The sequence below is a fragment of the Electrophorus electricus genome, chromosome 17 (assembly GCF_013358815.1).
Source record: "Electrophorus electricus isolate fEleEle1 chromosome 17, fEleEle1.pri, whole genome shotgun sequence".
NCBI lineage: Eukaryota > Metazoa > Chordata > Actinopteri > Gymnotiformes > Gymnotidae > Electrophorus > Electrophorus electricus.
Window position 1 is genome coordinate 10,449,239 of NC_049551.1, and position 24,704 is coordinate 10,473,942.

A 24,704-nucleotide genomic window follows, 5' to 3' on the forward strand; every position below is an offset into this window, starting at 1 on the left:
GTATCTAAGATACATTTATTGTATTTACGATACTTTTTTCCTCTCTCTGAGCCCTTTTGTGGGTGATCTAACTGATTACATACAGCACACTGGAGTGTTCATGCATTTTAAATCTTTCCTTGGAGATTCACACGCTGTAATGGGCAGAGATCAGGAACTGTTTGGTTTTTAAGATCTTTTTCAGACTTCTAACAAGATTATGCTATCTGTCTTTGTGTACTTTCTTACACTCCAGTGGGCCCCTATACCATATTTGGATCAACTGTTGAATTAATGAAAAATAAAATGTACAAATATCTAAGGGAGATTTGACAATGGGAATGTAAATCTCTAGTCAGCCAGCAGAGGGATTTGGGTTTGGGCTGTGTGTTACTGCATAAGCCTGGGGCATTCTCCCTGCTAGCACACAGAGCCACCCCGCTCTGTCCATCACTGCACTCCTTTACCTCCAGCTGCTTCTGTCTGTCCATCCCTCCTTCCTCTCTAAAATAGACCCACTGTGGAAAATCCCACATCCCCATGTCTCTGTCTTTTAAAAATACCCACCATGATTCTGGACTGGGTTCTGCTTGTGTCATGTGTCTGCTGTCTTGTTATATTAAACTGTCATGGAGTTTTGTAGAAAATGAGAAATAATTTGATGGTGTAACAATTGCTGATTAATTATCAGTGTTTGTATACTTCAATTCAAAATAATACTTACGAACATTTTGTTTGTTTGTTTAAACAGTAAATAGTCAAACAAAGCTGTTATTATAGGCTCAAACGTGTACATAATAGTAGCTTACAGATTTACCAAAGATAGCCTAACAGAGAAGACAATAACTTAAGTAATTACTGTTATGACCTTGTGGTAGGACACAAAATCTATCCTGCAGTTGTACGCTGCTCCTGGACGTAGCTGCAGTAGTACTATACCCTATCATAATGACAGTAAATCGATGGAGAAGAATGCGATGATGATGGTGATAAAGATGACATCAATCACTATAATCATAATGATAATGATATAATCACAATCATATTAGTGTGCTAATCGTGATAATGTAATTATCATAATGTAATTATTTGTTTTTTCTCTCTCTACTATTGATCCTTCTAAAAGAAAACCCTAATTGTACTGTAGCTGACCTCCTAGGCAGACGGATATAGCACGATCTACAACGACGGAACTTAGCCCAGTGCTGCATCATAGGCTTTGAATGCGCTTCCCTCCTTATCTGCTCCATTCAAAACTGCCTTACAGCGCAGTGCACTAATAATGCAACTGTGTGTATGAGCTAAACGTCTTTTTAAACACTTTTATAAAACAGGGACCATCATTCAGTTCACATTTAATTGTTCATCGGCCAAATTGCTTTGAATTTTTCTTTCCGTTTAGTAAGACTTCATTGTACTGATAGTGGCTGCTGTCTTAATACAATGGACTTTATTTCCTGTAGACCACATAATGTATTGAACGCCAGGCAGAATCGGTTCCTCCAGCCGTGATGCGGTACTTTCCGTAAATGGCTCGCTCGATTCGAAACGATGGGTAGCTCGGTACTCGAGTTGTACAGACATTGGCTGAAGACATGTTCGTGTAGCAACGTTTGAAAGCCATTTACCGCTGCGCTGTGTTTTCCGCTATTTACGCAACTTCAACCTTGTTACTTGGTTTGCTGGAAAAACACGTCGCTGGGCTGCATATCATTTCCATGCGCATGACATTAAGCGAGACAGCGCCTAAATAGAAAATGACTTCTGTGTGGAAGAGATTACAGAGAGTCGGGAAAAAAGCTACCAAATTTCAGTTTGTGGCATCGTATCAAGAACTTACTCTGGAATGTACAAAGAAATGGTGAGTAGGCTTTTAATATTTACCCCAAATAAGTTGTTTGTCGTTCCGTTACCTCATGTTTCCTGTGTATATCACACACGTAGAATATCTGAAGGGCGTTTCTACCAACTGCAATAGTATCCGGCAGTCAAATGTCAAAATGTGCTTAATGTGAAGTAGTGCTGACATCCTACCTTAATTGATTAATTTAGGTTGTAAAAAGTGAAAAGAAAACATTTCACCCCAGAGATGTTCCACAGTTCTGGTATTAAATTACGATACGCATGACGTACCTGTTCATTGCCAGAATATATATTATTGAAGTAACTGCGCTTCCGTATTGTTTTTTTTTTTTTTTTACTGCTCTCTCCAGAAAAACTCCATAGATTAGCTGTTAAATTTTCGCCAATAAAAGACAAAGTACAACAGTAGAAGCGAAGTACTTAGGTTATAATCAGATAACTCATGTTCCGATAACTTGCCTTGTGTCAGAGTGACTGTTCCAGCAGTCATGTCAGCATCCCGCTGAGGTTTTTGTGATTTGGCTTGGCCCTCATGCTAAAGTACAGTCCCGGGACTTTGTACTTAAACTGTCACGCTGTGACCGATTCGTTATTCAGCATAGTCATTGTAAGACGAGTCGAAAAGCTGCTTACATAATTAAGGTTTAATTGTTTCTGCCCGCTCTTTCAGGAATCTGTGGTTTCTCTAGTTATTTCGCCCTTCCTGGTGAAGTGATTGTATCACTTTTAAGACTAACTGTCATATGCTCTCCAGTTAGACCAACTAACGAATGACTGCGTCTGGAGACTTATTAGATTTTATGGCAGCCTTTATTTTAAAAGGGTGAGTTGTGAAATTCACCTTGTGAAGTAGAGCAGTGTGGAATACAGCAGTATGTTGCAGGTGCATTGTCGTGATTCATCTGAAGTACTTCAAGAGCCCCTAACTGAGCTGGTCTAATCAAGCTAAGCTCAGCTAATATTGAGTCATTTTGTTAGTCATTCTTATTGCAGTGATTTATGACAGCTGTTGCTTTCTTTAAATACAAAGCATTTTGGACTGTTTTTCAAGCTCTGTGTGGTTATTTGATATTTTCAGATTTGCCATTAGTTCTGTTTTAATTATTAATTTCTCTTGTTCTATAGTGTTTTGTGGGTATTGTGATACATTACTACCTAACCAAGTATTATATTATTTTTTGGTATTGTACTGTGAAGTTAATTGTTTTTCACCTTAATGGAAATTGCAGGCAGAATGAGCGGTGAAGTGTTTTGGTTAATAAAACCATATGTTACATCACTGCATGTGGTGTTATCACGAAACGTGGCATAAGGAAGCATTCCACGTCTCCACTTATATTTCAGAATAGAGAGAAAGCATATAGAGTTCCTTTAACATCACCTGCTGTTTCTTCCAGAAATTCCTGGGGAAAGTATTCATTCAGAAAGTCTATGTGTTTTATATTTTAATGTTGAATGAAAAACAGCATAATAGCAGAAGGCTGTACACAGATGACAAGCACACATGCCAAAGCCAGCTATCAAAAACCCTCCTGAAGACAAATATAATATTACTTACATAAACATAAAGTAATATTGGTCTCTTTACAAATTTTTGACTGTATGTCTTAGCATTGATGAGGTTTTTTAGACCAGCTTGTATTGTTGTTGGATCAAAATCCACAGGACATAACACAAAAGCATCACAGTGTGGGGAATGGTGACACATGCCACAGCATAGCTGGCACTTTGCAATAGGAATCTAGTCTGTGTGTGTGTGTGTGTGTGTGTGTGTGTGAGAGAGAGAGAGAGAGAGAGAGAGAGAGAGAGAGAGAGAGAGAGAGAGAGAGAGAGAGAGGACAGAGAGAGAAGAGTCAAAGAGAGGTACTGTACTAGTTTTGCTAGTCATGCCATGAATCTATTTTTATATCCAGCTCTATGATGGTCATCAGTCTCTCAGCTCAGCTTGGCTCTGTGGCCAGTGCTGCCGGACCATGTAAGTTGAGACAGTACTGAAAGAGGTCAGCCCTGCTGGTCTCCTAGGTCCTGTTTATACATTCTCTGGAGACAGTTGCAGCAAACGTGTATCACAACCCACTCAGGATCTAGAACAAAGTAAAACAGCACTTTTGTGCTGATCAGACACTCTAACCAGAGCACTATAAACTTAATACTGTCAAAATGTTGGATGAAAGATGAAGACAACCAAGTTAATTTCCCAGATGTGATAACCAGAGGCATAGCTTGAAAATGTGAGGCAGGAGGTGCTTAAGTATTGGAGGCATGCACACATCAGCCCTGAGCCAAACACACTTCAGTCACATGGTCAAGTCAAACTTCCTTCAATTCTTACTATACAGGCTACAATGTTGCAAAATCACAGGCCCACAGTAGCTTCAGGTCTAAATTCTTCCCTGTTGCACTTTGCAGTTTCCTGGATTGACTGATATACTTACAAACTGCATTACAGTGATTTTTAGATTTGCAATTGCACAGAAGCTGCTTTGTCTAATAATGACTAAAAATACAGTTGCTCACCAAATACAGTACATAAATAGAGTACCTCAGTATTTGCAGATATTTACACACACACCAAATATATTGCATATATTGCACTTTTGCTGTGAAAGGCCAGATAGTATTGTAATGGATGGGGAAAAAGTAGTGTTCTATCTGGTCATGAACGCAACATGAAACCTCACTCTCTCAGTCTCAGTTTAGTGGTTAGAGATGAGTTAAGGTTAGAGTTCGTACTGTTGTACTGGTCTCAGAACAGTTGGGTTAGGGTTAGTGTTAGAGTTAAGGTTAGAGTTCGTACTGTTGTACTGGGCTCTGAACAGTTGGGTTAGGGTTAGTGTTAGAGTTAAGGTTAGAGTTACTACTGTTGTACTGGTCTCTGAACAGTATAGTTAGGGTTAGTGTTAGAGTTAAGGTTAGAGTTACTACTGTTGTACTGGACTCTGAACAGTTGGGTTAGGGTTAGTGTTAGAGTTAAGGTTAGAGTTCGTACTGTTGTACTGGTCTCAGAACAGTTGGGTTAGGGTTAGAGTTAGAGTTAAGGTTAGAGTTAGTACTGTTGTACTGGTCTCTGAACAGTTGGGTTAGGGTTAGTGTTAGAGTTAAGGTTAGAGTTACTACTGTTGTACTGGTCTTTGAACAGTTGGGTTAGGGTTAGTGTTAGAGTTAAGGTTAGAGTTACTACTGTTGTACTGGACTCTGAACAGTTGGGTTAGGGTTAGAGTTAGAGTTAAGGTTAGAGTTAGTACTGTTGTACTGGTCTTTGAACAGTTGGGTTAGGGTTAGTGTTAGAGTTAAGGTTAGAGTTACTACTGTTGTACTGGTCTCTGAACAGTGTTGGCTTTGCTCAACTCTTGCTCCTGCAGACCCTTTTGCCTTAAGTATTAGAAGGAAAACATGAGATGTGTGTCACATACACACACACACACACACACACACACACACACACACACACACACACACACACACACACACATATAATAACTGTGCTTCACTCTTCCAAATGATTTCCCCCCACTAACATTTAAAAATATGCAATGTATTGTTTTACATTTTTTGGTGACTTTGATGGCTTTGCAGGCAACCAGACAAACTAAGGGTAGTATGGACCAGGAGAAACAGACGCATCTGTTCAAAGGTATATAGACACTCTATACAGGCACTGCAATTAGACCCTCTACACAGATGCTCTACACAAATTATATACACAGACCCTCTACACAGACACTTTATAAAGATGCTCTATAAAGGTGCCCTACACAGACAATCTGCACAGATAGTATACACAGATTCTGCACACAGACGCTCTACACAGACATTCTATACAGTCACTTTACACAGACACTGTACACAATGCTCTATACAGACACTGCCCACAGATACTGCACAAAGATGGCCTGCACAGACGTTCTATATAGCTAGATGCTTTACGCACAGATGCGTAACACAGCTTCATTTATTCATGAGGCTCATCGTGCCATATTTCAATCAAATCAGAATATCTCTTATTGAAGCGTCTCGTCCACATGTCAAGTTCACTGGCTGTATTAGTCACTCTTCTTATTTCCCTCATTGCCCAGCATATGACTCATGAGAGGAACTCTCCTGCCAATGCTCTCAAAGCTGCAGCGTGTGTGTCATACTGCTGTATTTGTGAGACTGTGTTATCTCTGATCTAGTTACATGGATGGCAGCCAGGGATCAAGAACCCCTACCGGGGCACCGTAGTGTGGCAAGTACCTGAGAACGTGGATATCACTGTCACCCTCTTCAAGGTGGGCAGTCTTTGCCTCAACATGTGAATGTGTGCAATTTATATTTACTTTTCCAGAAAAATCTGCTGCAGTATGAACCAATGCTTAATAATTTATTATAGTAATCCAAGCTATATTTATTGGAGGTTTTTTTTAAATTATTATTATATGTATTGAAATATCCTGATTTTATATATTATATTATGATATATTAAGTCTTTCAATAAATACCTTTGATTCTTGTATATTTGTTGAAGGAGCCTCATGCAGATGAATTTGAAGATAAAGACTGGACATTTGTCATCGAAAATGTGGGTATTTTTTTAATAGTAGTTTGGAATTACTAGATTCAAAGGTTAGGAAATTACTGCCATACTGTTTAGGAAAGATTTGTTGTCTCATACATTTTAGTTTAAAGTTGTTGGGTGACAAGTTAAACCTTATTTTCCTCCATAGAACATCCAAAGCCTCACAGATATTTGTGTCATTGTGTCAATATGATGTAAAACAGACTTGAAAAACATTAAATGTGGATTTGCCCGTGTGTCTGCTCTTCAGGAGTCAGCAAAGGGCCAGCGTAAGGTGCTCGCCTCTGTGGACGTGAACCTGAAAAAGTTTGCCAGTGCCACTCTGAGCCAGACTGACCTGATGCTCAAAATGAAGCCCCTTTCAGTGAAGGTGGTGGAGGCCACGCTGAAGCTCTCTCTCTCCTGTGTGTTCCTCAGGGAAGGCAAAGCCACGTAAGTTCTTCCTGCCACCTCCATGCTCTGCTTGTGCAATCAGACATGCTCTGAGCTTCAGACACACGCTTACTGGTTTGCTGACACAAACTTTGTTTGAGTAAGTGCCCGTAGTTAGTGAGACGTTTGCGGTGTGTAGAGTGACGCTGACACTGTGGGAATTTGTTTAGGGATGAGGACATGCAGAGTGTGGCCAGCTTGATGAGTGTGAAGCCAGTGGACATAGGAAACCTGGAGGATTTTAATGAGAGCGATGAAGAGGAGGATAAGAGATCCAGCACTGGCGCTAATCTCAGTGCTGCAGCATTAGGTAAACACAAACACCCCCCCACACACACATACACAAACATGCATGCTAACACACATACACACGTAATATGCACACACATAAATAGACATACATGTGCCCAAACTCACATGCACATCCATGCATGCACACACACAAACACACGTCCTGTATCAAATCATTACTAAACTGGTGATGTTCTCATATGTAATCTCAGACTGCTACCTGTACCAGTCGGAATGGTTGAACCGTATGTGAATGTTTGTGTGTGTGTGAGTTTTTCCTCTTCTTTGTTCCATATTAACCCCATTATCACATGCGGTCATCTCTCACACTTTCCTTCTTTCTTCCTTTCCTCCCATCAGCCCCTTCTGGTCCTGATCAACCAGGATGCACAATGGAAAAGAGACTTTCTCTAAAGGGTCCCCTTGCAATAGGTACCCCCCCCCCCCCCCGGTCTCTCTCTCTCTCTCTCTCTCTCTCTCGCTCTCCTGTTTATAGATACTATAGTCTTCGTCATTCCTCTCTGTTGTTTATACCATTTCCTTATCTCCCTCGTTCAGGTTCCCTCTCTCCCTCGCTCACTTACCTCTTCCCTCCCTCCTTATTTTTCCTTCTTCCTTAACCCTGTAGGCAGTGGTCCGGAGAGGCCAGGCAGTGGGGTCCCCTCCCACCCTGTCTTGAGCACTGTGTCTAACCCAGCACTGCAGGGTCGTCCTCCCTTACCCCCTGCACACTGCCCTGCCTTCTTCCCACCATCCTCGCCCACAACCCACTACAGACTGCCGCTCCCTCTGGCCGTGACCCCACAGGGGGCTTTGCGGGACCCTCAGGCACCTGGCTTCCCTGGCTCATTGCCCCCAGCACTTCCCAAAATCTTCCAGCCCTGCCCTGGTTCAGGTATCCCAGCCGTGCTGGGATGTTCTCATGAACTTCAGTTCACACTAGCCTTATTTTCAGAGAGAATGCCCTTCTGTCAGTGAGTCAGTCATGATCACGTAGTGCCGCATGAAAACACATGACCACTTTTGGATCTCCAGATTGTGAAAATGGAACTGCCCACAGATAAAGGATATGCTCAGCATGGTACTGTGTTGTCTGTGTTGTTAGGAATATAACTTACATATGTTTCAGTTCAACCATGTTTCTGAAGGACATCATGGTCATTTGTTTTTTAAAAAGTTCTCACTGGTATGGAATGAGTGGTACATTTTAACTTCGAGGTAGTGAGATGTTTTGAAAAGTAAAAAACATTTTCCTAACACTGCACTTTAGAACAGTCCCTTTCTGTGTCTCTGCGAAACAGTCCTCTCCTGTTCTCTGTCTTATCTTCATCTCTTCAGTGCCTGCATCTTTCCAGAGGAGGTCCTCTGGTCCCGAGACCCCCACGGACAATCCGATGACCTCTGACTCCCCCCCACTTTGCCCCGCCGAAGCTGTCTCCTCTAAGCTTGCAAATCCTTTTCTCTCTCAACCTGCTCACACCTTAAAAGGTGCCCGTACACAGCCTGGGCCTGTATGCAGTGTAATCCTGGGCCCATGTATAACCTGCCCCTGAGCCTGTGTATAATCTGCCCCTGAGCCTGTGTATAATCTGCCCCTGAGCCTGTATATAATCTGCCCTTAAGACTGTGTATAACCTGCCCCTGGACCAGTGGTAATAATGTGAGATGTTTCGTGGTAGCCTATTTTACATGTTTGTATAGTATTGGCATACGGTTTGCACAGCTCAGGACTGATGTGTTTCTTTCACTTTCTTTTTTCTCTCTGCAATGCCTCAGATATGCTTGGCCCTTCTCCTGCTAATGTTTTTAAACCCAAGATTGTGCAGGAGTATGTGGCGCATTCTCCTGTTCCCTTCCATGAACCCCAAATCACAACCTCTTCTCTCCCCGATTCAATTAAACATCCATCTGTCTCATCCTCGGGTAGGAAGACTAGTTTTGTTTCCGCTGGTAGTGTAAAATATCCAAACACAGTGTAAAATCTCTGATTTGATATAAAAATGAGTTTAAAAACAAATACTATATTTAGTTCTAAAAACAGTATGAAATGGTATTTCATATAAGTGGCTGTCTGTAGTAACAGCTGTAATTCTGACATATCTACGCTTTATGCTTTATCTAAGCATCTTATTCTTGGGCTGCTTCACTGCTGCTTAGATGCTTGGAACCCTTTTTGTCTTTTATGGGATTATGTCCTCAAAAGTGAATTTGATCTCCTTATTTCCCAGTTTCCTCACAGCAGGACAAACAGAGTGTATCTTCTGCTCTGTCCTCCTCCTATTTCTGCCCATCTCTGAGCGACCCCGCGGCCCCCGTTCCTCTGCTGAGCAGCCCAGATCTGGAAGCTCTGTGTGAACCTGCTCACACCTCACCTGCCCCTCCGCCCTTCTCAGAACCTTCTGTCCTACCCCTCCACATGCTCCAAACACCCCCAGCCCCTGTTCCTGCTCTCAGACCTGCCCCCTTGCCACCTTTCCCCCTCTCTGCTCTGTCCAGCCGTCAGAATCCTCCTGCTCCCACTGCAGGTACTGTTACTCAGTGACAGCAACAGCTCACTCGTAATTCCCCTAGGCAGCTAAACAGTTCAGTAGGTAGGTAAACATGTAGCTAGAGGTAGAGTTACGTGGGCAGGTAAATGTACAGTGAATGACAGTGCATTTGAACGTTTAGGTCAGGGTGTAGGTGTGTGTGTTATTTGATGTTTCAAAGATGCACAGAGAGCTGAATACTCTAGCAGAGGAGCACAGCACAAACCTGTTTTCTCACGGTACATCACTCGTGTCACGCTTCTGTTTTTGCACTCTCAGGTTTATGATCTTGAGATTGCTCTTTGCATGTAGCTACAGTTAACTGCAGACCAACAATATATCAGTAATTCAGCTGTATAGCCCAGTTAGCTGAACTGATTAGACACTTGTAATTAACCTCCTCAAATCAAACATTGATTCCTTTTCTTTTTAAAGACTAGTACATATCTAGAGCATCCCAGGTTTGACTTATCTTATTTTTTTCACTTCTCTCAGACTCTAAGATGTCACAGCCTGTTCCTGAGTTAAAGAGCTCTGAGTCCACACAACCTTTGACCTTGATCCAGCTCAGGCAGAATCAGCACTCATCTCGGGCTGTTGGCAGCATCAGTATTGCCAACACTCCACCTAGCACCTACTTGACAAACCACACCCACTCCAAAAGCCACACCCACTCCGAACACCACAAACAGGTCCAGGATGAGGAGATGCAGCTCACCAGTTCCCACCCTACCACTGCAGCTGAAAAGTGAGTGGCAGAGAATGGGACTCATATTCTAAAATATGTACTGTCTCTCTCTGATGTGACCTGTTAATGTTAGTGTTTATTTCTCACCATTTTACTAAGTTTAAAGAACAGTGCATATATCACTGGGTCTTGTGGATTACAGATGTAGTTTTCAGAGCTTTGTATAGATGGACAGTTTAATACAGTGCTAGGTTATTGGTTTGGGGATTTGGGAAGTTTGGATTATTGGGTTATTTGGTTATTGGATCATTAATTATTGGGTTGTTGGTTATAGGGTTTAGGATATAAGTCAAGATGCTTTATTCTGAAGTAGCATTAGAGAGGGTTGTTTGTGATCCGCTATGAGAAATTGACTGAAAATAAGGATCTTGCATCACAAAATTGCATGAAATGCTCATGTGCACTAACATCCGGTTGATGGTTCAAATCACAACTGCAGCACTTTTCCTTCTATTTTATAGCGTTAAATGTTTGCTACCTCTGCACAGCTACCTCTGTGGTGTTGTATATCTTTATTGCTTTTATAGCTTTTACTGAAACGTAATGGTCACAGTTATGCTGTGTTCTCTGTCAATGTCAGAACTTTAATGCATGGCCTTCAATGGGGCTGAGTAGGTCATGCCTGGCTCTTGGTGTCTGTGGTGGGGGATTTCTGTAGTCACAAAATTCCAGTTTACTTCTCTTCCTCTTAGACCCCTAGCTGCAGCTTTGCTGCTCTTTTTGCATAGCTAACTCTGGCCTGGCAGGAGGAGAGCTCTCTGAGTTCTTCCCGCAGCTAGCCCCCAGCTCCAGCATCTCCAGCAATGCTTAAGCAAATTTTGAACTCAAACTTTGACCCCTGATGAGTGTCTTTGTCCTTCAGTCTGGAGCAAGAACGAAAGCCAGCTGCTGCTCCTGGACAAAGGTTTTCGGAAATGTCTGGATCAGAGGACGTAGACATCACGGCCCTACCTGCTCCTTGGCCATTTTCTCTCTCAGATACTCTCTGTCCTACACAACCTTCCATCATGACAGAGAAACTTCCAGAGAAATCCACAGAAGTGTTTGTATCAAGAAAGGCACCACTGGCTGAAGAAGAAGATTATGAAGATGAAGCCTTTGAAAAGGTGCCTGTAACTTCTCAAGCTCTCAAAAAGGCCACAGTTGAAGAACTGTCCAAGAACACCATGCTTATTAAAGATAAGTCTTCATTGGCCAAGGCTTTCTCTGCTCATTCACAAACTAAAACGGAGAGTGATCTTAATGAAACAGACAAAGCACTGCCTGTGTCTTCCAGTCTGTCCCAAGTTACACTATTTAATGAAAAGCCCAGTATTAATTTTTCAGAGCAACCAGAATCAAAGCCTGAGTCAGCAGACATCCCTAGGCTGAAAGAGGAACCAGCCACTCCAAATGCCGAGTCATCTGTTATCACTGCGGATCTGAGCAGAGCAGACGAGGGCAAAGCCACGCTTAAAACCCCAACTACTTCTGTCCCCTCATTATTGTCCACTGAGCAATGCCTGACTGTAGACAAACAACAGTCACCACAGGCTTTGGTGTCCCCATGGCCCAGAGAAACCTGTTCGTTTGAGGCTAATTTGACCGAAACTGATTTTGACAGACAGACTGCTGTACCTGGGGCCAGGTGAGTGACAGTATACCAAGAGAATTATCTATAATAAACTTCAGCCTGCACCCTACAATACAAGGTGATGAACACCCCATGAAAACGTGTTTCTCAGTTTTATATCAATTGTTCATGGTACCCTTATCTGTCAGCTCGCTGAGTGGATTTGCATGGTAGGCTAAGGGTGGTCACTGAGATCTTACTTTTTAAACTGTTACATAGCTGTAAAATGGAAATACCATATACTTAATATTGTAGTTTGCATAGTTGCAAAAGGATTCCTGTAAAACACTATACACATTTTATAAATAGAGGTCAGTGGACCTGAACACACACAGGATTACATTTTCTCTCCTTTCTCCTTCTCTGTGTTCTCAGCTTAAGTCAAGCATTGGCAGATATGAAGCCCCTTCCAATCAGCCAGTCCAGCAGTGACACAAATATGGAGGCCTTGCCCAGCACATCAGCTCTGTCTGAGCTAGGTTCTTCCAGCCTCCCTAAGTACCGAGAGCCTAAGGCCCTGATGACCTCATCAGCCCAGATGACCTCATCAGCACACCCACAGCCAGGCCTTGTTCTGGACTCAGAGGGTTCTACTGAGGTGCAAAAGACTGTGGATCCAGGCGGTTGTAAAAAAGCTCACACAGAGGGCCCCATCTGGGCTGCCTTAGAGCATAAAGTAATGGATCAGAAAGAACTCTTCATTACAGAAGAGACTCCCCAGGACAAAACAAGTAACAGCCTGGAGAAAGCAGAGCATGAGGCTGAGGTTATTTCCAGCATGGAGCTGTCAAAGCCAGGGTAAGTGTAATGAAGTGAAGGGTCATTTTGGCAGCTGAGAGGCAGCCCAGCATCTCCCAGCCAAGTCCATGCAGTAATGTCTGTGTGTTCCAGTTCTGGATTGAGAATGTAACTCACAATACTGCTAATGAATGAAGTCATGTTCATTTCAGAAACTAAAGTGACATTAGGCATTGTACATATACCAAGTGCACTGTTTGCAGTTATAACACATTATTACCACTGTGCACAAATAACATTACAATAATATTAAATTATAAATTAGGTTTTTGGAAAAGAATAATAGCATCAGGTAAATTACGTTGCTTTAAAACCAGTGTCATCACTGTGTTTAAAACCAGTGTCATCACTGTGTTTAAATCCAGTGTGACCACTGTGTTTAAAACCAGTGTCATCACTGTGTTTCTTGCCTCATAGTGAAGATAAAGCCATTGATCAGGTGGAAGATGTGAAGAAACTCAACCTGAACGAAGTCGAAACTCTGACAGCAGCTATTCACAAAGCACAACCAAAGCCTCCTGTTATGCAGGAGAAGCTGAAAGAAGTCAATATAGAACCTTTGGTACAATCTACATCTCAGTCCCTTTCCGCTAGCACTTATCTGAAGGACAAGCCCAATGGGACCTTAACGTGCTTTGATAGTCTCCAGCCTGATATTAACACAATGTTAAGTGATGAGGCAAAGAGAATAAATGTAAAAGCAAAAGGTTCGTCTGAAGCAGAGAGTCCATTATGGGCAAGTTTAGAGAAAAAGGCAAAGGAGAAAGGACATGAGGAGTTAGGCCCAGGACAACAGGACACAGGGTAAGTCTGAGATGATGTCTGCCTTGCAGCATGAACTTGGGCATGCACCTGATTTATCTGGAAATGCATTGGTTTGATCACACATTAACTGCCCTGATATAGAGTATTCTGGCTTCCATGTGGTAACAGCTAGAGTCTGAAACATAAAAAAATATCTCATTAAAATCATCTTTTTAATCACCTCTCTGTGTAAGAAGTGTTAGTAAGGCTGGATAATCCCATCACTTACACACTGAGCGAAGGGCGCGTCATAGAGCACTTCTTTTCGTTCTCCCCATTTTCGCCACGGTACCTACAGCCAACACACGTCAGAAGCTGAAACTCAGCCAGAGGAGCCAGACAACGTTCACCTCTTATCATCTGCACAGAGCCAACAGCAGGAAGATGTTAACGGTAACTTTGTAAGATCCAGAGCCAGGCCACAGGAAGGGTTTATAGTTAAAAAATCCAACATGGAAAGGATGGCAGTAATTGAATTCAGTAGGAAGATGGTGGACTATGGAAGCTGTGAGATTCAACGCACAGAAGAGCAGAGGCAGTGGGTTTCTCCTGGCCCTCCCTTAAAGCTGCCCCCGGGGCAGCAGAGGAATGGAGGTGCTGTTTCTCACAAGCAGACGGAGGTTCCACTCCAGCTGAGCACAGGGGCAGAGGTGGGAGATGCAGCATACAGTGAGGAGCGAGGCTTTGCATCTGGCCAAGCTGGCAGCTCTGTAGGCCTCGTGTGGGGAGTATTGGGTGCTCTGTACAGAGGGTAAGTGTAGGAGGAAAGAAAGACCAGCACATCTTAACACACTCTTGGCCTTGCATGGCTCCTCATATCAGAGGTTGCTGTTGGAGACAGTTGACATAAAGATTGTGGCTTGATAATGAAGGTTTTGCATGCACTGAGAACAATGATGCAGTGTTTGTCTATTGAAGCAAAAAACCCCAGCATAAATCATTCCATTAGCTGTGAATTCACTAGTTGCCTGTCAATTCCATTCTTATTTTGCTTGTGGTATTTCAGGGCAACATGCTGAGAACAACAACTGCTATTATTCATAATGTTTGTGCATGTAGTGAAGTCTGTTGTTCAAACCTTTTTTGCACTCCAGTTATGAGACAGTGGCTTCCATGTTGCTGCAGTCAGAAACTGATAAAGTCGATGGAACAGAGTCTGCAGATCAGGATGAGATGAGAATCCTTCCATGTGAGCTCTTTAATGATGCTACAGATCCTGCCAAAGACTCTCAAGATTCCAGGATGCCGATTCCTAAAGAATCTGTTTGGTCCCAGAGTGCCTGCTTGGGAGAGAGCAAAGTGCTGTCTCCAGCAGAGCCTTCGGGACGGAGCTTCGTTGAGTGTTTGAGGCTCGCTGCTGCAGAAGCAGAGAGTGGCCTGGGGCAGAAACAAGAGCATAGAACAAGCATCGATGAGGAAAAAGAAGCAGAATGTGAAGTGAAAATTTTGAAAGAACTCCCAACACAGTCTCCATCAGAAGAAAAGAAAACCATAGCAAACGAGCCCAAGCCTAGAGCATGTAAGAGTACACTAGTTGGTGGTGAGAAGACTAGAGGGGCATCACCCACTCAAACACCCTTAGAAAGTGATCAAAGTATGAGCAATAATGGGGCACTCAGTATTTGCTCCACTGACGTCATTCCTCCGTTGAAGGAAGTAGACTTTGATGACATAGCAAATGAGCAATGCTTAAGGAAAACTAATGAAGATGAAGGTCCTAAAAAGCCAAGCCTTCAGAAAGCAGATCCATATCCAGCCCCTCTGGTTCTGTGCTTGGATGGCGAGTCTTTGGAGGAGGACCTTGAGTTTGAGGCTGCTCAGGAAGATTTAGGGACTGTGTGGCTGGCTGAGCTTTACATGGATGATAGGTAAGTGCATGAGGTCACTGCCTTGTGCACTGCATTGTCTCACAGCGTGGTTGAGCAACTGTTGCATACTGCCTGCTGTAAATGTCCTGTATTGACTGTGAGAAACATGTGTTATTACCTGTTGCAAACATGGTGCATTGCATATTAGTCTGCAGTATTTTGTGTTGGCACTGCCTGGCTTTGCAGAGGATAAGTCTTCTGAGTTTGTTTCTTCTCCTGCCAAAGCGTTGTGGTTCACTTTGGAACATATATGATTACGTTAAGCATCAAATTGGTTCTTATGTTTCCTTTTTATGTTCTTATGATACCTTCATAGTTTCATAGTGCTTCATGGAGATGGGTGTGTGAGTGCTGAGCAGAGGCCCTCTGCACGCTGCAGTATTAATGAACTTCTACTACCACATGCTTTGAACTTCATTACTGCTGATCAGTGGCTTCAAAAGCTGGAGTTGCACCAGCTTTGCTTACACAGTTGTTGCAGATTGATTATGAAGCTGAGTTGCAACCTGGCCAATATATTGATGTAAAATGCTATACACTACATCTATGTATAGTGCAGTTTGTAAATAATGAAACTAAGTTTCGAGAACAGAAAAGAAATGTAAGTAAATTCTTACATAGCATCTTATGGATCTTGGAGAAATATATAGTCTGCTCGTGACTGTATTAGCTAGTGTATGGAATAGTCATGTGAAACAGTGGCATGGTTATGTGAAACAGTGGCATGGGGATGCAGCGATGGCTCATTTGACTTTAATGATGATGTAAGCAGCAGGATAAATTCTGAAGTAACCATAAACACTTTAACTGCTCAGATCCATTCACATCTAAAAACCCACTGGATGGTGTTTTAACCTACAGCAGGATAATGGCCCAAAACACACTGCTAAAGTAATTACAGATCGACTAAGTCGGTTCCTTGACCTAAAGCTAATTGGACATTTCACTTTCTGAAGAGAAGACTGGAAGGAAAAAAGCCTGAACATGGAGGTCCTGAAAAAGGCTGCATTACAGCTCTCCAGGGGACTCGCCAGGGGAGGTCCTCGGTGTTTGGTTGGGTATATCAGTGTGTATGCGTGTGAGATATATGAGTTGTGTAGTTCACAGGAGATTTGCAATGAAATGTAAAAGATTATTTTAAAGGTTATATTCATTTTTAGCTCCGTGAAATGTTGAGAAGAGAGAAGAAAAACAACCAAACCTGCTATTAACAGACAGCACCAAGCATGTCTAAAGCTTGAGGCTATCTGGTTTTGTCTTTCAGCAGCTGTTGTTTGTTTAATAGTGTTTACAACCTGTAATACTGTTAATTGAATGAGACATTCAGTATTAGTGCTGCCATTCCTTACTGGTGTCCCCTTTTTCCCAGCCGGAGGGAAACGGTGCTTGCGGAAGGACTCTCTCCTCACCAGTCACTGATGCTGGATGGGCCTGCTCCACTCTCAGTGCAAGTCCCACCAGCAACAGCATTACAGAGCTCACAGGCAGACAAGACAGAGTCTCTACACCCTGCAGAAGATGTTCCATCCCATCAAAGCATGAAGGAAGAGGCTGAATCTGCAGGCTTTATGCAGGATGCTGGCCCTGATGCTGTAAACCAGAACACAGTGTCTGGCTCTGCTGCCAGAGATCTCGTCCCAGCACAGCAGGATAAAAAAAGGGATATTGCTACATCAACTGTGAGTGAACAGAGAGGAAGAAACAACGATCAGCACTCTAGGGGAAGTAAGACCTCCCTATCAGCGCATGCTGCTACATACAACAATAGTGCTGACCTCAGTGTCAGAGTAAATCAGATGGGTAAAGAGAGTTTCCAATTTGAGACCACATTAACAGCTCCCTCAGAGAACAATTTAGTATCCAGTATAAAACAGTCCCAAATTCCTGAAGTGGAGAAGCCAGCTGGCTCAGTGAAGGATGTTTCTGCAGGGACAGCAGTGGAGACCTGGCCCAATGAACCACATGGCACAATAAATGGAACAACTGATGAGACAGGCAGCGTATCAGAGGAGAGCACCCTGCTGGCTAAAATTCTGAAAATGGCAGAAGACACCGAAGTGTCACCTGTTCCCGTTCCTCGCTCCAGGAAACTCCTCATCCCCTCCAAGTCTGATTTTGAGCTTCCCCCATCTCCTTCTCTTCAGGTCAAAGCAGACAGTATGACACCCGTGAATGATGCATTAATGACAGAGCAGAACAATCTCCCTGCTGCACATGGGCTGCCAGCAGCAGTGAGCGTTGTAGAAGCCAATACAGACATCACCAAAATAAACACAGAAGAAAAGAGGCCGTCAGAAAGCCTCAATGACACTCCATCAGCATTCACTGAGTCATCAGGCAGTAATATGACTGTCATACTGTCAGGGCTTGAGCCTGGACAGATCCTGAGATCAGAAGGGAATGATGAGTCTCTCAAAAAAGACATTTATCCAAAGCAGCCAAAAGAAAATATACCTGATGTAACTGAATGTTGCATTGATGCAGTTACAGCAATGACTATAACCCCAGACCACAGAGATGTTGGTGCAGTTACAGCAGTGACTATAACCCCAGACCACAGAGATGTTGGTGCAGTTACAGCAGTGACTATAACCCCAGACCACAGAGATGTTGGTGCAGTTACAGCAGTGACTATAAGCCCAGACCACAGAGATGTTGGTGCAGTTACAGCAGTGACTATAAGCCCAGACCACAGAGATGTTGGTGCAGTTACAGCAATGACTATCCCTCCCAGCCACACAGATTTGTCAGCAAAAAGAGATGGAAATGAGGGCTTTCATTTAAAGGTCAAATATGAAGAGGTTCAAACTGAAAAGTTGAAACCACTCCCAGTCCTGGATGAAGTGTAAGTTGGTGAAGAACACCAGCCACGCTTTATGGTGCCGTAAATGAAGTCTTTACCAAACATGAAATTTTACATATTGTTTCTCATATAACATCTTTCTTAAGCCTCTAACAGAAGTGTTAGAACACCTCTGTATGCATTGGATTTCCTGTGACAAATTTTGTATGAAATCTTCTGTTGGATGATTATGAAACAAAGTGTATATGAAATATAAATTGATTTTGCATTACAACAGAACCTGTCATAGCTTGTTAGCTTGTTCATATATCATATCTGTTTATGAAAGGTCATTTTTGTTATCTTCATCTCATAAATCCACTGAACATGAACTCTACTCACCAAAGAGAAAACACCTACAATACTTGACTTGATGTATCTGAAAATACATTGAACTTGGACTAGGAATTCAATTAGAAGCTATAGTCTATAGGCTGTAATATAGTGGCTACATGCTAGGATGCACAGTTTGTGTTAGCCATCCTCCAGCTCTTTCTTATTTTTCATAATCTCTTGCAGTTGTAGTTTCCTGCCAAAGGATTCTTCTAGATCATCTATGCCAAGAACCAATGAAACTGCACCTGATGGAGAGACTCACCCCCAGAGCACTCACCCCAAGGGCGGTAACTCAACAGCTGCTCATGAAGAATCACCATTGCTGGAGACATCACCCACTGTCCTGCCACCTCAACGCAGCAAAAAGAAAACCATCCCACCTCCAGTGACGACAGGAGAGGAGGTCAGGGATGACACATCCACACCTGAACAGGTGAACAGTGTGGCTTTGTTGTGTAAGAGATATCAGGCAAGAGGACAATGGAAAGTTTAGCCTTTATAGCAAAAAAACATTAGGCAATTCTTTCTCGTTCTTTATTGGCATGAACAGTATAAACTGAATACAGACTTAACTAGGGACACACCCAAGCCTCACACAAAGTATACAGCAGGTCATATTTCAGGTGACTGTAGTGTGTGACAAAAAAAATAGCATTTCTAATATCAGTTAGTGTTCAGCTGAACATCTGAATGGGCAAAGGGAGTCCCTTTGTGGCATGCCGCTTCTCCCAGCCTTCCTGGGATTTTCATGCGTAATTGTTTCATGGGTTTACTGAGTATAGATTGAAGAACAAAACACTACCAGTGATGAGTGCTCAGTGCTTAATGTCCTGTGAACAGTGTGCAGTGCTCAGTGATCAGTGTCCAGTGCTCAGTGTCCAGTGATCAGTGATCAGTGTCCAGAGCTCAGTGATCAGTGATCACTGTCCAGTGCTCAGTGTTTAGTGACCATTGTCCAATGCTCAGTGATTCTGCGGACAAAAACAGTTTGTGGTTCAGAGGGATCAATAACATAAATATGTAAACGGTAAACTGGCAACTCAGTTTTACAGTGCAGAGAGTGAGCTGTAATACAAAGCATTAGTTATTACTAAGAGTAAGTCTCCCTCTCGCTCTGTCTCTCTACACTAGGTTATCTCCCATCTACCAAGCCCAGGTCTGGTAAGCTCTACACAGTCTCTACTGGACTGGTGTCAGGAGATCACTAAGAACTATAAAGGAGTGAAGGTCACTAACTTCAGCACTTCCTGGAGGAATGGCCTGGGTTTCTGTGCCATCTTGCATCACTTCTATCCTGACAAAATGTGAGCAGTTTTACACACATGGGACTTTTCTCACTTTCCTTGTAATTTCACCTTCTTAACTACTTTTTAAACGGCTGTTATAAATGTAATGACTTTTGTTATAAGTAATATCTCTTATAATAACTGTTTCACAACTGAGAATCTTCAGGTAAATGCATTCAAATATAAACCATTTTGGGTTATATCATGAATATCTCTGCCAAACAGCACTGCTTACATACTTTATTCTGACTAGTTGAATATTTATCATTGTATCTTCTTTTTCAGTGATTTTGAGGAACTGGAACCCCATAACATAACGTTCAATAACAAGAGAGTGAGTAATATTATCTCTTCCTTTATTAATCATTCACACAAAAAAACAAAATTAATATAGTAAAGGAATTAAGACATTATACAACAAATGAAATAAGATTGAGGTTATGTTTACCCTGTTGTGCTGTTTGATCTTTACCGCAGGCCTTTGATAGTTTCGCAGCGCTGGGTATCTCTCGCCTGTTGGAGCCATCAGACATGGTTCTGAGCTCGGTTCCGGACCGGCTGATCGTGATGACCTACCTGAGTCAGATCCGTAGCCACTTCACAGGCCAGGAGCTGAGTGTGCTGCAGATAGAGCAAAACAGCAGCCAGTCCAGCTACACAGTGGCAGCGCCCAGCCAGGGCTCGGACCTGCATGCAGCTGCCCGCTTCTGTGCCCAGAGGCTGCAGGCAGGAACTAATGGCACAAACAGCCAAGCGCAGGAGGCCACACCAGAGGGAGACAAACCCAACAGCAGCCTGGTTCCACCACCAAGGACTAAACGTGCAGGGAAAACAGAAGAGGACGGTTCAGAGGGAGGAGAGCAGATGCCGGTGGCCCCACCAAGGACAAACACAGCTGCGTTTAAATCAGGCCTTGGGCATGAGGTCAGATCCACCGGCAGTGAAACTAACTACACCCAAAAGCGCTGTAGATTTCCTGATTTTTTTTGCCTTTGTGATTCCGTGGTTCAAAAAATATAATTTGGTTGTTTCATATTCTGCAACAGAAAGGTAAAGATGAGGTGGAGGGGAGGAGCAACCCTGCAACTGCTGCAGACAGCGCTGAATCTAGTGGGTTTTGACATGTTTATGCCATCATCTGTGGAAACCTACCATGGCACACACTAATTCATCAGCTTTTTTTCATAGTTTTTTTTTTCCTGCAATAATAATGACACACAGGAACACACAAAGTTCTCAACCACAGTTAAGACATAAATTAAGGGGTCGCTGGGGGGCAAAAGTATTGAAAAAATTAAGCCGATTTTATTAGATGCGTATATTTTAGAAACTCTCGCTATTTACAAACAGTTGTAAATGGTTTGTTCACAGAATCCTGCGAGTTGCCAAAAGAGTCCAGGCTTGTGGAAGAGGAAACTATGGTCAGTAAACCCTCGGTCAGTTTCTGTTACTGTCCCGGGCCGACATGTATTGTTGTGCTTCTTTAGCTTAATCTAACCTGTCCACTCTCTTTCGCATTTGTTCTTTGATTGGTCTGTGTCACTGTCTGTCTTCTCCTTTCTCTCCTCGTCTCCCTCCTGCCCTGTCGCTGTCTGTGCTTTGCTGTGGTTTATCATCTGTGTCCCATGTGTGCTTTGCTGTGGTTTATCATCTGTGTCCCATGTGTGCTTTGCTGTGGTTTATCATCTGTGTCCCATGTGTGCTTTGCTGTGGTTTATCATCTGTGTCCCATGTGCGCTTGTTGTGGTTTATTGTACGTGTCCCATGTGTGCTTTGCTGTGGTTTATCATCTGTGTCCCATGTGTGCTTTGCTGTGGTTTATCATCTGTGTCCCATGTGTGCTTTGCTGTGGTTTATCATCTGTGTCCCATGTGCGCTTGTTGTGGTTTATTGTACGTGTCCCATGTGCTTTTGTGTTGGTTTATGGTATCTGTTCCATGTGCTTTTGTTGTGGTTTATTGTATGTGTCTCGTGCACTTTTGTCATGGTTTATTATATGTGTCCTGTTTTGCTCGGTGGGCAGCGTCTGCAAGACACCAGTCAGTATGTCCTGAGTGAGCAGCAGGCCCTGGAGGCAGAGCAGAAACACATCGACAGCAGAGCAGCAGTGGTGGAGAGGAGGCTCAGACGCCTAATGGAGACAGGTGAGACAATCACACGGGTGAAAGAGCGAGACAGATGAGACAGGAAGACAGGTGAGACACAGTTCGTAAAATAAGACATGATGAGAAGGATAAGACACAGTGAGACAGTGAGACAGGTAAGGCACATTTAGACAATGAGACACAGAAAGACTAACTGCTTAATTGGAATAGTACCAGGCAACAGAGGTTTCCCATGTGAACTCAGTCATGTGACTGATACATGATCAGGACCAAAATTCAAAGTCAACAGGAAATCCCAGCTTCCTTTTATGTTACACAAGTGAGACAATGGCACAATGGAGAGTGACCTTTTATAGTTGCTCTAAATTGTACAAGCATTGTTCTATAACTATAGAAAGGTCTTTCACTTTAATCCAGTTTGAAATTGTGCCCTCTAAAGTGTAGGATGTATTCTGTTTTAAAGGGAGTGATAAAGAACAGGAAGAGAAGCTGATCCAGGAATGGTTCACACTGGTTAATAAAAAGAATGCTCTGATCAGGAGACAAGACCACCTGGAACTACTGTAAGGGCACAATCATGCTAACTCACATCTGTTAGTGCTAATTCACACTGGAATCACAGAAGGCATTTGGTGTTTGAGTGAGGATCAGCACACTGGCTACACACTAAAGTAAACACTGTGATGTCTCTGCAGGCAGCAGGAGCAGGACTTGGAGAGGAGGTTTGAACTGTTGACCAGAGAGCTGAGAGCCATGATGGCTGTCGAAGGTAGAACATGTTCTGTCACGCTAACATGTCCACCACTGGTAGCATTTCACATAAGTCCTCAGGCCTGTGTAAACCATAATGAAGCATTGCATTCATATACTCTGATTCAATTTGTAAAGGTTTCAAATATCAATTCTAAGCTCAAATCCTTCTCTTCTTAACATAGCAACAGTACATGTGAATTTGGTGCATCAATTTTCTGGTTGTCTCTGGTTGTGCTGTGTGAATATTTTGACAGTATATCATAGAGTGTATGTGTGAATTGATGTCCCTCCCACTTCCTGTGTGTGGTCTCAGAGTGGCAGAAGACTCAGGCCCAGCAGCACCGGGAGCAGCTGCTCCTGCATGAGTTGGTTTCTCTGGTCAACCAGCGTGACGAGATCGTCAGAGACATGGATGCAAAAGAGAGAGGGTGAGTCCAGCATTAGCCATGCTGAAAGGCAAAATTTATGTTATACAGTCACAGGTTCACATACGGCCCCCTGGTGAGCTCTCTCAGGCTCATGTGCAGCCCTGTGGTGAGCTCTACCAGGCTCACGTGCAGCCCTGTGGTAAGCTCTCTCAGGCTCACCTGCAGCCCTCTGGTGAGCTCCCTCTGGTGAGCTCTCTCAGGCTCACGTGTGGCCCTGTGGTGAGCTCTCTCAGACTCACGTGCAGCCTTGGGGTGAGCTCTCCCAGACTTATGTGTGGTAACGTGTGTACATGGTACACGTGTGACCCTATGGTCAGCTTTGAGGTACAGGTGTGGCCCTGTGGTGATCTCTCAGCTTCACTTGTGGCCCCTGGGTGAGCTCTTTGGTCTGTGTGCTTTGGATGCAGGGCACTGGAGGAGGATGCATGGCTGGAGAGAGGCTTGGAGACCAGACGCAGGAAATACAGCAACAAGGACAAATGTGTTTTGCAGTAGAGCCTGGACCTACAGTGGGGAATTCTGGGAAATAAACTAGACCCTTCAGCAGCTGACAGTCTAGCACCAATCACTGTGTTTAAGAAAACAAAATTATACCAGAGTGATACCAAAATGACACCAATGTGCCTTTTAGGGCTCAGAGACTGCAGAGCTCTGTCTGTTTGTGAACAGGAGATACAAGTCTATTCTACACAATGTACTATACTGGTCATGCTAAATACACTGAAAAAATGGTTCTATTTTTGTGTGTTACACTTTGCCAAGGAAGATTCTTCATGAGAAACATGTCTCTACAACACCAGCATTACTGTATGTGTCATGTCTACTAAATAAGCATTACTGTATTCCTTTTTAGCTGTTTGGTCATGTGTGTTTCTCCTAATGTCTGTATGAGTGTCAAATAGCCTCTTTATTGAGTTTGTTCTGTTGAATTCTGGATGCATTTATCAATTAGTTTGTAACTGTTTGGAACATAAATTCACCTGTTCATTCACCTGTTCAGATTAATGTATCACTAGAGCTCATTCTATTACACAATGCAGTGCCTTAAAAACGTTTTGATACATTTGCCAAGTAATGTGTGATTTCTGTTTTTAGGCTTGTTTTAAATTTATTTCGATATTTTTTTGTAGATATTTGAAAGTGTAACGTTAAAATGCTTTTGTCCTGTTTTTATTTAAAGCCTAAGTTAGTGATTGCTGTAAATGGCGGATCAGCTTTTATTTTCCACTGAGGGTGAGTGTGAACAGCACGACACACTAATCGTCTGAGTGCAGTAAACATACAGTTCAGCTGCTTATGTAACTCCCTGTTAGTGACCTCAGAGCTGTTGTAGAGTGGGTGAAGTGGTGTTTCTGTTGTTCCTAACAATGCCTGTAAATTATGGTACCACTTCCTCTGTGGAGAGATGAATGACAATGTTTTCGGTATGCAGACTGTTGTATTCAATAAAGTTTGATGCTATTTTAACAGTTA

General features: G+C 43.0%; 1 protein-coding gene across 15 annotated transcripts; it reads left to right on the forward strand.

The window, feature by feature from the left end:
- Positions 1–1,394: 1,394 nt before the first annotated feature.
- ehbp1l1b (EH domain binding protein 1-like 1b) lies at positions 1,395–24,704 on the forward strand. Of its 15 annotated transcripts, XM_035535438.1 has the most exons (30): positions 1,395–1,840; positions 5,419–5,476; positions 6,018–6,113; positions 6,350–6,403; positions 6,651–6,832; positions 7,003–7,142; positions 7,484–7,555; positions 7,752–8,018; positions 8,462–8,611; positions 8,900–9,046; positions 9,352–9,648; positions 10,147–10,399; positions 11,262–12,026; positions 12,387–12,809; positions 13,227–13,613; positions 13,912–14,364; positions 14,708–15,481; positions 16,851–18,004; positions 18,050–18,326; positions 18,843–19,092; positions 19,791–19,963; positions 20,231–20,279; positions 20,423–20,869; positions 20,992–21,055; positions 21,317–21,381; positions 21,969–22,089; positions 22,514–22,613; positions 22,746–22,819; positions 23,117–23,231; positions 23,639–24,704. In XM_035535438.1, exons 1-30 carry the CDS (start codon positions 1,737–1,739, stop codon positions 23,724–23,726), a joined length of 7,599 nt encoding a protein of 2,532 aa, XP_035391331.1. In that variant the 5' UTR covers positions 1,395–1,736; the 3' UTR covers positions 23,727–24,704. The 15 variants fall into 15 exon arrangements, with proteins under 15 accessions (XP_035391331.1, XP_026863321.2, XP_026863303.2 ...); XM_027007520.2 differs by having other exon boundaries at positions 16,851–18,326; positions 20,992–20,995; XM_027007502.2 differs by having other exon boundaries at positions 1,424–1,840; positions 16,851–18,326.